The 15,211-nt window shown below is 35.1% G+C and overlaps 1 protein-coding gene across 4 annotated transcripts in view; it reads right to left on the bottom strand.

Moving 5' to 3' along the window:
* Positions 1-15,211, bottom strand: part of LOC145693118 (uncharacterized) — a 52,611-nt gene that overhangs the window by 22,301 nt on the left and 15,099 nt on the right. For all 4 annotated transcript variants that reach the window (XM_081768832.1, XM_081768850.1, XM_081768841.1 and 1 more), the window contains exons 4-5: positions 9,365-9,501; positions 1,775-1,877 (exon numbers count right to left, since the gene is read on the bottom strand). In XM_081768832.1, the coding sequence (XP_081624958.1) occupies positions 1,775-1,877; positions 9,365-9,501 (240 nt within the window). The remainder of the gene's footprint in view (positions 1-1,774; positions 1,878-9,364; positions 9,502-15,211) is intronic.

The following is a 15,211-nucleotide window of genomic DNA, read 5'->3' as shown; positions in this document are numbered from 1 at the left end:
TGATTTATTCATTCATCGCCCCTGGCAGATTTGACGGGATATGAAATCCAATCGTCAAGTTCAACATTGGTTGTATTGTAACTACGCCTGAAAGTTACATAGCAACTTCAGAAAGTCATCTCATCAATTGGAACAATTGCTGCATCGTCGAGAACAAAGGGTAATTAAGGCAAGTGCTCGTTTTCTATTCTAATAGTTAAATCCTTTCTCTTCTCTCTCCTCTTTTACTTTCCATCTAATCTAGTCACTATTTCATCATTTGAAATTGTTGAGTTTCATTTACGCATTGAAGCATAACCTCTCATAATTTTAGTTGCGTGTGAGTTGTTACTTCTCATTCCCATTTACATCCTTTTATTTAAGCAATTTTTGGTAATTTACGACGAGTAATTCAAAGTCATTTTCTGAGCTAATTGAACAGACATTACACACCTGCACATAGTAGAGATTTAACTGGGTTTTAATTTCTGTAGTTCCTCTTAGCAATCGATACATAATATTAATCCTATGTTTCGACTATTTTTAAAAAAAAACTATCTAGAAATTTTGAAGTATCATATTTTATTAATTTTCTCTCCTAACCCGCCCTTTCTACGATTACAAATTTGTTCATTAAGGGTAACTTTATTTTAAAATTTATGATGCATCTGTAATTTCACCTGTATTACTATTCTGAGACATAATTCCTTCCTAAGAAGAATTTTCTCTTTTTTATTCCGTAATGTAAGAACGTAGGTATATTGTTTAGCTATTATTGCTATTAGTATTTAAGCTAGCTATAAGGAGATTTATTTTTATTTACGGTGTATTGGTATATATATTTATATATTTTGGTGTTTAAGTAACATGGCTATAATACAAATCACTATCCCTTTATCTTGGCACCCCTCTAATTTAGAGTTTTCGAAATAACCGCAGATATCCAATTTAAAAGGGTTTCACTGTATTTAATTTTCCATTAATCAACTTGGACTCACGGTACTTGGCAGAGACTTGGTGGGAAAGAGACACCCTGCACTCACCTTGTGTTTATCATGCTCATGGTGCACACCTGTGAATGCTGGGTGGGGAAGATAAACTATTGTATAGCAGTGAACAAATGATGAAAACAAATGTAGTTACTAATACTGGGAATAATTACGTGTTCTGGTTAGGCCATTACAGCAGCTTCGACATAATGGAGACGACATGGCGGATTACATAGCTCCGATATAGCTGTGACTACACGGCGGCCTACGTAGCTCCGACATCGCGTCCGCTTTTCTGTGGACGATACCGGAATTTATTTATAACTAGGGAAAATCCTCACTATCAGGTCAGGATACAAAAAAATTCAAACCCACTCCATGCCTTTATTGCTAATCTACGTGTTTTCATCATTACACTATTATGGCTGGGCAGGAATAACAGTAGCCTTCCGTGCAGACCAGTGCTTAGTACTGATGTCCTTGATATAGTCCTGGGTTCAATTTTTGTATAGAATTTTCAATGATAAGAATATTATGAAGACATTTGCATTGAGAGGTGGTGACTTCGAATTCAACTGCCACAACTAACGATGGAAGCTGATGTGCACACCTTACATCAGTAAACTAAAAACCATCTGGCCTGTCATATCCTTCGTGAGCCGTAACACCAGCGAGTAAATTAGGAATAACAGTAATATAGCAATTATTACATAATCAATCTATCTGATCTAAGAATGCAATGAAGTAACTTCTAAATAATAATAATAATAATAATAATAATGTTCCACAAATGTACATTAACTTACCTCATTTCCAAAGGTACTGATACCTTTAAAATGTAGAGTTACTGGCGATCGCTGAAAACTGTCTTTGAAGTTTTCTGCACATTTTGTTACTGCATCAGCTGCCCTACAAAAAATTAACATCAAATATTGTTTTATCAATTCTGTCTACATATAACAGTGGTAACTTACTCATGAAATAATACTGAAGACTATTTAATAACTCTAGTACGAACATAACCTAGCTAAGCAATTCTCTATATCCAATCAGAATCTACGACAGTGGCGTACGCAAAGGGGATTGCAAGGTTTGACTCATTCCCCTTGAGCAAAATATTGTGGAAAAATAAATATTTACTATGTTAAGATAGAGATATACAAAATCACGCTTGTAATAAAAAGGAAATGAAATTGAGTGCTTGAACTCTACCCTTGACGAAATTTTGCATACACTACTGATCCACAATAAAGGATTCATATTAAGAGTTTAAAGTCTTGTGCAACTTTAGGTCAATGGTGAAAAGAATTGTCAATGGATTACAGTAATGGTGTAAAATATCCTTTATGAGGGTATTTCGCTTTTCCCTTAACTTTCAGATGGATGGGTCGATTTCAGTAAATTTCACCAGGAAGTTCTTTTTAAGAGTCTAACGTCCCAGGATTATGCACCGAGGCTAAAGGGGATGGTGATGATGAGATGGATGATAATGATGAAATGAAGAAAGTGGAAAGAAATTACGCACGTGGTGTTGGTTAACCACAAAGCTCATTTGGCGAGAGCTGTGATCGAATCAGGGACTCCACGCGCCAGAGGTGAGCGATTTGCCACTGACCCACCGTGGTCCCATCACTAAAAACGTGATTCGGATATAATGACCAGATCAACATAACCTAAGAAAATACACTTTCAAATGGGACGTTCAAATAACTATATTTAACTATATTAATAACTATTTGGGAGCCAGAAGCAGTGCAAGTCTGATGAAGACAAAGTTATTGTGTCGAAACTGTTACGTAACTGTGTGTTTTGTTACATGTATCACATAGCTTTGCTCAGTGTATTATTGTGTTTTAGTAAAAAATGGAAACAAGGCCTGATAGAATAGATGTAGATATTTCTACAGAAAATTCTTTATGATGAAATGCGAAACTTGCTAACTTCATCTAGTTACACAATTATCAAAGAATTTTAAAATTAATGACAATCCTGCATGGAACTCACATAAGGTGTCTAACCAATTTTTCGAAATAAAACATTAAAATAAAAGTCAAATTTTCAATCTCTTGTAACTGTTTTTATTAATTTCTAAAATGTCACATCATGACCATAATATTCGATACCAAAGTACTTTGTGTACAATGTCCCTGCCGCCTTAGTTGCGTTAATACTGTTGTATAGACTAACAAAATTTGGGAGTTTGTGATACTGTCGAGTCCTTAGTTTGAAACACTGAGTAATAAATGTTATATTGTAAGTTTCACTTAACATGTAGCTTTGAAATGTGAAATAATCTGACGTAGTGACATTTCAAAAATTATGGTGTCGCGGTGGTTGTGATAGAGCGTTCACCTCTGGTGCATGGGGTCCTTGGTTTGATCCCAATTCGCGCCATGTGAGCTTTGTGGTGGATAAATACCGTGTGCGTGGGTTTTCTCTGGGTTCTTCGGTTTTATCTCACTTTTCATTCCACCATTTCATTCATTTCTCATCATCACCATCTCCTTTTGCCTAGCCGGCATAATCGTGGGACGTAAAACTTTTGAATCACAATATATACAGGCCGCAAAATTTCAAAGTCAGACGCACTCGCCAATCCAAAAATGATGGTCGCCAGTATCTTTCACGTACAAATTATGAGAGGAGCTTTGGTTTGACAAAGAGAGATTACATCTCTCGCGTTGACGTGCCAGAAGGCAAACCATTTCGATTGAGAATAGTAAAGGAGGAGCGAATTACAGCGTTGTGAAGATTTCCTTTTCCGTTATGAAGACTTCACATTCTTCACATTCCGTGTCTTCTCTCACTCAATGACAATTATTTTCGTGCGAAACAGAAACTGGTAACCAGCTCTAAATTTCTAGTCGCCGATGGCGACCTGGCGACCGGAAATTTTGCACCCTGTATATATATATATGTATGTAACGTTATTACTTGCGTTACACTCCCTGATTCCAAATATATTTTGAATATTTATAAAGTACACGAGATTACAATGAATCACATTCCACAATTATGCACTTTTGGATATGTATATTTTTCAACATATACCGTATTTGCCACACAAAATAATATATATTCAATTCCTTCAAGATGGTTCTTCGTTCTATCTTTCTCTACATTACCATATCAACCAGATAAACACGTTGTCATAGCAACAAAAAAAAGAAATATCTCGATATAATACAAATATTTAAATTATTTCTTTATATATTTTTATTCTTCTTCTTAACAGCTTGTGCCTTTTAAATAGCACTTTTGCCCGTAATTAGAAACAATACTTAAAAAGTACATACAAAATATACATTATCGTTGTATGTATGGCTCCGGAACTATGGGACTTCTTAAATTGATTATAACTGAAGAAAGAATCCTGGACCGTTAAATATTTCATATACATAGTTACCTTACTTTTTGAATAGCCTTCATATATAAAAATTACAATTCATGAAATAATATATTATTTTCATCAATCAATTTTATTTCAATTCTATAAAATTATCGATGAGAAAGACATATTCAAAATGTGGTAAGTTTGTTGATTATTTTTAGGTCCTAAATAGATTCTTTAATTCAATGCCATTTTCTCGTTAAAATAAAGTTGGTGTAAGTTAAAATATAACATAACATATTTCATTTATTCGGGCATAGTTAGCATAAATTTGATAGACAATATTTGTATTAATGCATGGATATTTGATAGAATGTGAACGAAGTTCGACTAAATATATTCTAATAGATTCATATATAGATTGGAAATTATGCTTAATTCTCATGCATTCCTCGCAATCATTAACATAACTGTAAAAATTTCAAACGAAGTACAAATTACAAATGAAATCATAACAATATTCAAAGTGAAACAAAACAAAAACTAATTGAATATGTTTTGTTGGACGCCATAACTTTAGCTCAAGTAACATTACCAAAAGATTCGATTAAGTTGCATTGAATGGCACAATCTTGAATACAGTCCTGTATGCTATTTACTTCACCAGTTCTTTGATTTCTATTTTGAAAATTTCTGCCACCTATGTAATTACAACGAAATCTGGGAGTTCGTGAAAAATTAACTCGATTATTTACATTATTCTTAAAAGCAGTTTAATTATTATTTCTATTTCTTCTGAAATTAGGTTCGGTCGTATTGCCATTACGTGAAAATCCAACATTACCTCTTGTATTATAATTGCAATCTTCTCTAACATTGATGTTTCGCACGGGAATATGATTAGCTTGATTTCTGTTAGTATTACCTTGCAATCTAGACTGACTTTCATAATTTTGAACTATCATTATTAAGTGATTAAAATTAATACATTGAGAAGAGATCAATACTTGCTGTAGCCTAAACGGTAATAATATTCTTATTGATGCAATAATGCGTGATTCCTGCTGATATGTATTGATCTGTTTGAAGTTATTATATGCTGAGATCACAAAATCCATGAGACTTTTGTCCACCTTAGGATCAAAACGTCGGTTTCTAATCTGGGCATCCCGGTCTGCTAACATAAAATCGTTTTCAAAATTTGCTGTCAGCGCATTTCTAAAATCTGAATAATTACGTAACTACCTCTGATAGCTTTATACCATACCGAACAAAGTAGTAACAAAACGTGGCAATATTTTGACGAAATTAGCCTTATCTATATCAATTAGTCCACATTCATCTTCAAATTTTTCTAAAAAGGTACTCGCTGGGATGTCCTCAGATCTACCGCTGAATTTGGTTAAGGATCTTATTTCACTAAATTTCACGCGATTATTAGTACTAAAATACCTTAGATGTCTTGGTTTTACGTGTGTATGGTTCCTTCGACGCGGTCTTCTTTCTTCGTCCTCGATACTAGAGATGGTGTTGTCCTCCCTTTCGGAATAGCCTTCTGATGAGTTACTGTCTTCTTCACAGGATTTTGATTCAGTTCTCTATGTTCCTCATACACTACGTTGAGGGCAGGATCAGGATTACGCTTTGCTGTACTGATTTTCTCTTTAATGGCCCGTACCTCTTCTTGCAGTCTCCGAATTTGGTTTGTAAGTTCATTGACTTACATTTCTACTACATCAACGGTACTTCTCACCACTGCAAAACTATGGATAATTTGCTCTATCCCATTGTCGGTTATTTCCAGTTTGGTATTTATCTGCTGCGTTACTTGTTAAAATTTGGAATCCATCTGCTGTCCTATTTGTAGTTTTACTTGTACCAATCTAGAATCCATCTGGTGTCCTATTTGTTGTGTCACTTGTTCCAATCTGGTATCCAATTTGGAATCCATCTGCTGTCCTATTTGCTGTGTCACTTGCTGGAATCTGGAATCCAAATTTTATGTTACTTGTTTCAATTTGGAATCCATCTGTTGTGTCATGGAATTCATCTGCTGTCCTAGCTGTCGTAAAAGGTCAATCACATCCGTTGAAGTCTCAATTGCTGGAGTATTGACATCTTCAACTCCTGTACTGGTATTCATTTTAGTTCTGCGATATATTTTTCTTTTATTACGTAATAAAATATAATCCATGATGTTGAGATAGTTTACTAAAACTTCTGACTAATCTCAAGGTTTCCCAGGTTCCGGCACCATATAAATATGTAATCTTATTACTTCCGTTACATTCCCTGATTCCGAATATATTTTGAATACTTATAAAGTACACGCGATTACAATGAATCACACACCATAATTATGCACTTTTGAATATATATATTTTTCAACACATACCATATTTGCCACACAAAATAATATATAGGGTGGGCCATAAGTCCCTTACCACCCCTTGTAAAATCCGTGTTCGTCGAAAATAGTGAACAACAACCAGGTAGTAACATAGTAGGCCGAGGGGAAAGTCGGATTGTGATGGTGACCAAGATAGCGGCTATCTTGAAAGCCGCCATCTTGAATTCACGTCAAGATTTTTAAATGGGAACATGGTCATGCGGCACATCATTTTAGGCTAGAATTAAAAGACAAACACATTGGTGAAATCGATTTGTTGATATCTTAGTGTGTTCAAAAGTTACAGGCATTTCAAATTGCTAATTTTACCGTATGGTTTCTGTTGTTGCAGGTGAATAATTATGCCGCTAACGACAGCAGAAAGGAAGGAGTTGATCAGGGCATGGGGAGGAAGGAGTGCAAGGGCTGTAGCAGCTGAATCCAATGCCGGGCACCCAGATCGACATCTTGTGTCCCATGTTAGTGTTGTCCGACTCTTTCAGAAGTCATGGATACTGGTTTCATAGCAGATAAACCCACGTGGGGAAGACCCACGACCGAAACAGGTGAAGCTACATCAGTAGCAGTGCTGATATCATTTGCTACATCACCACACGGCAGTACCCGTCGTCTGTCCATGGAATGTGGTGTCAGCCGTACATCCATCAGACGTATCTTACAGAAAAGCAAGTGGCATCCGTACAAATTGCAAATTCAACATCATCTATCTGAAGATAACCGTAATCGTCGTGTGGAATTTTGCGACTGGGCCCTTGCACAGTTGCAGACGGATCCCACATTCCACATACAAATTTTATTTTCCGATGAGGCCAATTTTTGTCACTGAGGAAGTGAATAAGCAAAACTCGCTATTGGTCCCCGACAAATCCTCAGTGGATTGACCCTTGCAAAATGTTAGGTACAGGCAAATTAATGGTGTGGTGTGGTCTATGGGGCACCAAAATAATTGGTCCATTCATCATTCCTGATACACTCACTGCTGTACGGTATTCGGATATGTTGCAGGATCTCATCCTCCCTTCTACATTGTCCGAAGACGGCACATTTCCACTCTTTTTCCAGCAGGATGGTGCCCCTCCGCATTACCGATTACAGGTCCGTATCTATCTGGATGAACAATTTCCTGGACGTTGGATTGGGCGCCGTGGTCCCATTGAATGGCCAGCTCGATCACCAGATCTGACGTCCTTGGATTTTTATCTGTGGAGTCATCTCAAGACAAAGGTATACGCCGAAAAGATCCGGGATCTTGAACACCTGGAAGAACGCATATTTGCAGCTTGTGCCGATATTTCACCAGAAACTATTTTGAGGGTCATGAACAATTGGGTTTATGTACGACTTACCTTGTGCATAACTCGGGATGGGGGCTACGTAGAGCACGTGCTCCGCCATGCAAAACAGATAAAATTAGCAATTTGAAATGCAATTTGAACTTTTGAACAAATTAAGATATCAACAAACCGATTTCACCATTGTGTTTGTCTTTAAATTCTAGCCTAAAATGATGTGCCGCATGACCATGTTCCCATTTAAAAACCTTGACGTGAATTCAAGATGGCGGCTTTCAAGATAGCCGCTATCTTGGTCACCATCACAATCCGACTTTCCCCTCGGCCTACTATGTTACTACATGGTTGTTGTTCACTATTTTCTACGAAACGGATTTTACAAGGGGTGGTAAGGGACTTATGGCCCACCCTGTACATTCAGTTCCTTCAAGATGGTTCTTCGTTCTATCTTTCTCTACATTATCATATCAACCAGATAAACAAGTTGTCATAGCAACGAAAAAGAGAAATATCTCGATATAATACAAGTATTTAAATTATTCCTTTATATATTTTTCTTCTTCTTCTTCTTAACCCCTTGTGCCTTTTAAATAGTACTTTTGCCCGTAAATAGAAACAATACTTAGAAAGTACATACAAAATATACATTATCGTTGTATATATATATATATATATATATATATATATATATATATATATATATATATATATATATATATATGTATATAAACTTTATTTTCAACATTGTTATTTTCTGAACCTTTTTATGATAAGCACGTGTCAGCCACTGGCTTTTTCGCTACAAACATCAGGCCGGGATTTATACGATGTTAATGAACTATACCGACAAACTGCAACAGCTACTTGTTCACACCAAAATACGAAAAAAAATATTTCTGTGGAAAAAAGTGCATAATTTCAGAGAAAGGGCCATTCAAAAGCGTGAAAAAACTACATCGCAACATTCGTTATTTCGAAAAGGAGAAACCGTACAGTGTGGTCTTTATCAGCGTGAAAGTAGTCACACAACGCATTCCCAAAATGCATATTTCAGTATGTGCAATGAGTACGCTATTTTGTAGAACAACTAAACTAAAAAGTCTGTTACACTCTATATAAAGAGAAACATAGATAAACAGATTTAATATAGACCTTAGTCTAAGACACTCTAAAGAAATGCTGAAAACTGTTGTCAAAGAGGCAAATATTTTGGTAGCAATTAAGCATAGAGTGAAGCACATTTTAATTGTTTCCATATTAAGTGTAGAATAGACAATGAAACATCTGAATGAGGTAATGCACAAGTTTATTTTATTATTACTATTATTTTAACTTTTAGACGCTACCTGTCAAAATTGCTTACTTCTGAATTTCAGCAGTTCCTGGCAGATGACTTACAAGTAATGTTACATGTAAGGTAGGCAGTGACACCAATGTAGACCGATATAGCTGTTCTTCCTGCAAGATACGCTCCTGCACAAGGCGAACAGCATGATGGATCTATCTCAAAAGAAATAGAAAGAAATTATTATATACGATGTTTTAAATCAAGTTGATATTTCATAAAAACTTTCTAGCCACAACTGCAAAGATTTTCTACGAAAACTAAAGTTGAATTGAGTTTCAGGTTTAGCGTGTCATTCAGCAGTGAGGCTATATGAGAGTGGACCTACCTACAGCTTAGCGTGAGATCCAAACTACATGAGTTTCCGGTGGAATCGAATTCACGTATGCTATTCATTACGTAAATTAGAATACATGGCTGGTAAGAATAAAATGTCAACTACATAACATTTTACTCGATTACTATTTTAATATTAGTAAAAGCATTCGCGTGTTACTACGGACGATATTTTGAGGACTTATCCTCATAACTCCTCCCTCCTCCATATTGAATTCGTACAGGTGAAAGACAAAAGTTACACTCTGAGCACCAAAATCATTCCAGTATCAAATTTTGTTCCTTTATGTACAACGCTTCAGAAAAAAAAATCTGAATGATCATATCCCCTTCCCAAGCAAACCTCTAAAATTCGCGCTGTAAAGAAAGAAAATTCATATATTAAATTTCGTGCCTATATATTCTGCTGATCCAAACATAAAATGAGAAGAAATCGTCACATGTACATAGTATTTTTTTAATATGCTGAAGTTTTATAAATATCTTGCAAGTTTTGCTGAAAATAATCTTTTTGGATAAGTTACAATAGATAACTGCTACTATAATCGTTTACTACTTCCCAGTCCTTGGAAAATGAATGGTGAAGAGCATCAAACTCAAGTTACTTGAAATTGCTATCTAGCTTGGAAGAGTAGTAACGTCGGTCAAAGTAATCTCTGTTTGGGAAATTAGTATGTTAAAAGGAAAGAAAAAATAAGCAATACCAAGAGTAGTCGAAGAATTGGACATCTTTAATATTCGTAATACAGAGGAAAAACTGTCAATGTCAATCTTAAATATGAGGCGGCTAAGATTCTTCTCTCTCCAAACTGGCAAATGCCGTACATGCAACGATGCTGGAAGTGCATGAAATGTCAACAACGATATAAAAGAAATTCAGATACGTTTAATGGATAGTAAATATTTATTGTATATTCCCAAGAAAAACGATATATGAAAATATAAAACATGAATACTTCCACGTATTAAGCGCGATACTACGATTATGAATGACTGCAACACTTAAATTTTTATCACAATTATGATGCCCTTTTACTAGCATTCTCACACTACGAATCACTTACTTGAAAAATGAGAAAGAGCATAATTTAGGGAGTCACTGGCGTAGGAGGATTGGTCATTATCCAAGACTCCCACAATGGAAAACCATTAACTGATGTTTTAGCGCGTTTTCACTATATTATCTGTATAAAATATAAATGCTGAACACCACTGTGCTATATTCAATAGACCTACATGAAGAATGACCTAACGAGGTTGCTGTACCGACGAAGTATACATGTACATTGTCCCTGACAAATACAAAGTTCCTCAGCATTAGATTTGGACATTATCAGCAAAACTGGAATATTCCGGTGTTGGTAGTAGTTCCTCTAAAATGGATATATAATCATTGGCCTTAGACTGATACGTTTAGTTCGAACAGCACTGAAAGTCGGTACTCGTATATGCCTCCTTGAGAAAATATCCAACAAATATTTTTTACAGTTCATAGTATCCTATAACTATTTCCAACTAACTCCAATAACAAATATAAGGAGTTGATTAAATGTTTTAGGCTAACGATACACAAAAAACAATTCGAAAAATAATGAATTGGTAATTCTAAATGTGTAATCATCCGTTTTACTTTCTGCCCAGTTACGCTTTGGGATTCACAAAATGTTATTGTTTCCGTCCACTTTTTGTGCTTTATTAACAGTTTGCTGGCGACAAAACGTCTCGAACACATCTGGCTGGTCTCTCGAATAAAAAATACATACCCAGTATTACTGTAGGTGATATTTTGAAAAGCAAACCGAACAAGTAATAATGGCAAAATTTCCCTCATTCTCGATATTAAATTTATGCACGTAAATGACACACACGTATTTTCTGAAGGAAAAACTCGCTCTAACCGAACTTCGTACCATCGAAACTAGTGATTCTAAAGAAATATGCGATAGTAACTTACTTCCTTCTTCCTACCTGAAGTGGAAGTTCTAGAATTTGTGCAAGTGAAGAAGATATTCGTATTGTGTAACATTAAATCTCCCTACATCAAATTTCATATCAAATGGTTCCAAAGAAATACTGGTAATGGTACTTCGAAGTTGGAATTCTCCCACCCAAGTGATGACTTGTAATCATACCAAACATTTATACGATCTACAAAATAACTTTTACATGATGGTTCAATTTACAAAATTAATTTCATTCGTGTGTAACACAACGTCTTTCACTCCCCTATTAAGATATACGACATATTTCCCTCTCCTATTGAGGTGTACAACCATACTCGAGTGGAGATTTGCCATGATAAAAAAAAAAAAAAAAAAAAAAAAAAAAAAAAAAAAGTGATCCGCGTAGTTGCTTTTACATGGAAACTAAACAAATGAAGATACTAAAATTATATTTCTTTCCTTCTACTACGTCCGCTAAATTGAATTTTCACACGTCAGTAACACCAGTATTGTAATCTGTGTATACAAAAACTACAAAAACTTCTTTACAGCAAACTCCGTGACTAAATGTCCAGAGTTTAAGAAAGAAAAAAAAATGTAGTAATAGTAAAAAACTTCACTTTGGAGTGAAATTTTCGCAAATTAAAGGTGTGTAGAAGTCCACAAAAGTCCTCAAAAACTGGTTTCTAACATACTTTCTCAGTAGCCCCTATATGATATTAATTTCATGTAACAAGTTTTCATCAAATTTCATGAAAACAGAAATGTTCTTGAGACAAAATTTAGGCGTCTCAACTCAGAAAACAGAGTTTATACAAAGGCCTCTAAGTTTCTCTAAAGTTTTAATAAGCTAAACTGCTATGTAGAACTCTAAACAAGGGTCACTCTATTTCCTGAAAAACAAAAGTCTAAAAGTTAGAATTTTGAGAGCATTGTAATTTTTTACACTAAGTAAGTTTCAAAGTCGCCTTTGAACACCCTCAGTTTAGATAAAATTTTAAAAACAAAACATTCATTCAATCAAGAAATTACTCGCTTTACAGACTCAAGAAGAACATAGTTTGCTCAAAAAAACATTGACATAGTTTTCTTAATTAGTCATGAAAATTGTTTTCCCAAATGGATTTAACCAAAATTGATCCTAAACGAGTTTAATCAAAAAGAAGACCTAGGTCCACCGTTTTCTAGTATCCAACATTTTAGATTCACATTTTTGCAAGAAAAAAAAAAAAAAACTATAAGTATGTTTTTTTCAATGCCGCCAATTCCAAAGTTGAAACCAAATTTAAAGCTCTTCTCCCTTCTTCCGTAATAAAGATTTCTCCGCCTGCCCAACACAACGTAAGCATTTAGATGGAAATAAGTCATACAGAAGCATGTTTTACGCTCACCGTCATGAATCAAAGTGAAGGTACCCGAAATCTTGCATTAATTTTGAAACAACTTAATACATGGAAACATTGTACTACACTATGTAGAGAAAAAATAGCGATACTTGCTCGGATATGGTTTTCACAACATACACTAACCAGCATATTCTCAATGAGCAGTTCATTCTTCATACTTGTCCCATAGTTTCAAATTATTGACATGAATGTAATGAATTTATATGCATATATAAGCAGCTATGCGTGTTTTGAACAAAATCGTTTGTAGAAACAGTAACATATAAAAATGAAAAAGATCAACAAGAATACGACATAACAAAACATGGAATATCTTAAGAGTAAGATATATTGCGTACGAACATCGAGAGGTACAATACAGAAAACTAGTATTTTTAATGTTCACCATGGGCTTTTGCAGTACAGCGAATCATCGAGAATTGTTGGTAACAAGGCTATTGCAAAATGCAATCTCGGTTTCATGGGATCACACTCAGATTATCTGTTCCGTGAGTACCATTCTATTCGAGATAGTTGTCTATTCAGTCTTCTGCTCATACTGATCCAAAATTTTTCAATTGGATTCATGTCAGGTGAGTTTGGAGGCCAAATGAGTCTCTAAATACTCATATTATTGATACATGTATTAACGATTTTTGCTCTGTAATTCATGAAGCATTATCGTCCTGGAAAACGAAGTAGTCTATATTTCTTCCCAAAAGTAATCTTTAACTTTTGTAAGAACTTTACATACCAGAATTTGCAAGATATTTTCGTGCATCAACTCTCCCTTCACATATATCCATCCTTCTGACGCCTTTAGCGGTGAAGCAAGCCCATATCGTCACTCAGTAAATGAATTTTTGCCTCTTTAAAACACAATCTGTCATGTTCCTTGCTCGTTCGTATCCACAACTTCACACCAGCATCGTTTCCCACTATTCTAAATTTCTTTTCAACGTAAAAAACGACGTGCTTCCAGTTGTCCTAAGTCCAAGTTGCATATCGGCTCACAAACCTACATGTTGATGCCCTCTATTCTTTTATCAGATTCGACTTCTTACGCAGTTCCTTCTTCGTAACATCCTCTCCATACAGTCAAGACAATACAATTGTACGAGTAATTGCAGTTTTAAAGTCATCTCGAATTACAGAAGCGAATTGTCGGGAACTCATACCTTGATTCTGCAATGCTATTGATTTTATTTGGCGATCTGCTCTGGGTGATGATTTCTTTTCTCTATCACACTGTTGACAAAGGGAAGATTTGTTATGCTGTTTCTGGTTATGAATTACTCTTCTTGCGTCGAATAGTGGATTTTGAATATTCCATCCATCTCCTTTAGAGATTTACCTTAGCCGTGCAAGGCAAGAATTATACCTTACTCACATGGCGACAATTTATATTTCTTACCCATCTTACTTCTTTACAGTTTACATGTAGCAAAAATATCACAACACATGTAGCAAAAACAACAATGCACAATAACAATACTGCCACTTGACACTGTTCAAAAAATAAAAAAGTAAAGAACAATCACAAAATACTATTTACCTAGGTCTACACATTGTTAATGCAATGCACAATTCTCCCTACTATAAATTGCAAGGCGCTCTCAGTGCCATCTGGAGAGAATATTACTGATACACAAACAATTGGTAAGCGATGTTGTACACTACACGTGTCACAGATAACGTAAATGAACTCTCTCACTCTTCGTTTCTTTCCATTCATTTTCTAGCGGGCTGCAACTATGGCTACCTGTGTAAATTACCTTGAGAATTGTGGTGTCGCTATTTTTTCTTTACAGAGTATAGTCATACAGACTATCATGCCTTGGGAGCATTAAAGAAAATAGTCTTATTTTACGCCACGTGAATCAACCTGTTTTTAGTCACGGGCTGCCATTGGTAATATAAACAATTCACTTCACTTTTCATTTCCATTAAGAAGATATTGTTGCTCAGTTTGTTCTCTGAAAATTGCTTTCTTTGCAAACGATTAACAGTTACGTTAAATGTAACATCCCTTTACACAATGTTAGCTTGCAGTGAACAATTAAGATTACCTACAGTTAGACAAAAATTCAACCATAATCCTGATAAAAATTTTCGCTTGTTCCAAATTTACGCTGTATTTCTGGAAGGTGTGAACAGATGTAGACTATTTTAATCACCTTTTTCCCTTATTTGGTTGAACA

The sequence above is a fragment of the Thermobia domestica genome, chromosome 1, assembly GCF_964235325.1.
Source record: "Thermobia domestica chromosome 1, izTheDome1.hap1.1, whole genome shotgun sequence".
NCBI lineage: Eukaryota > Metazoa > Arthropoda > Insecta > Zygentoma > Lepismatidae > Thermobia > Thermobia domestica.
The sequence above is the reverse complement of the archived record's forward strand: the minus strand, read 5'-3'. Positions and strand labels throughout refer to the sequence as shown.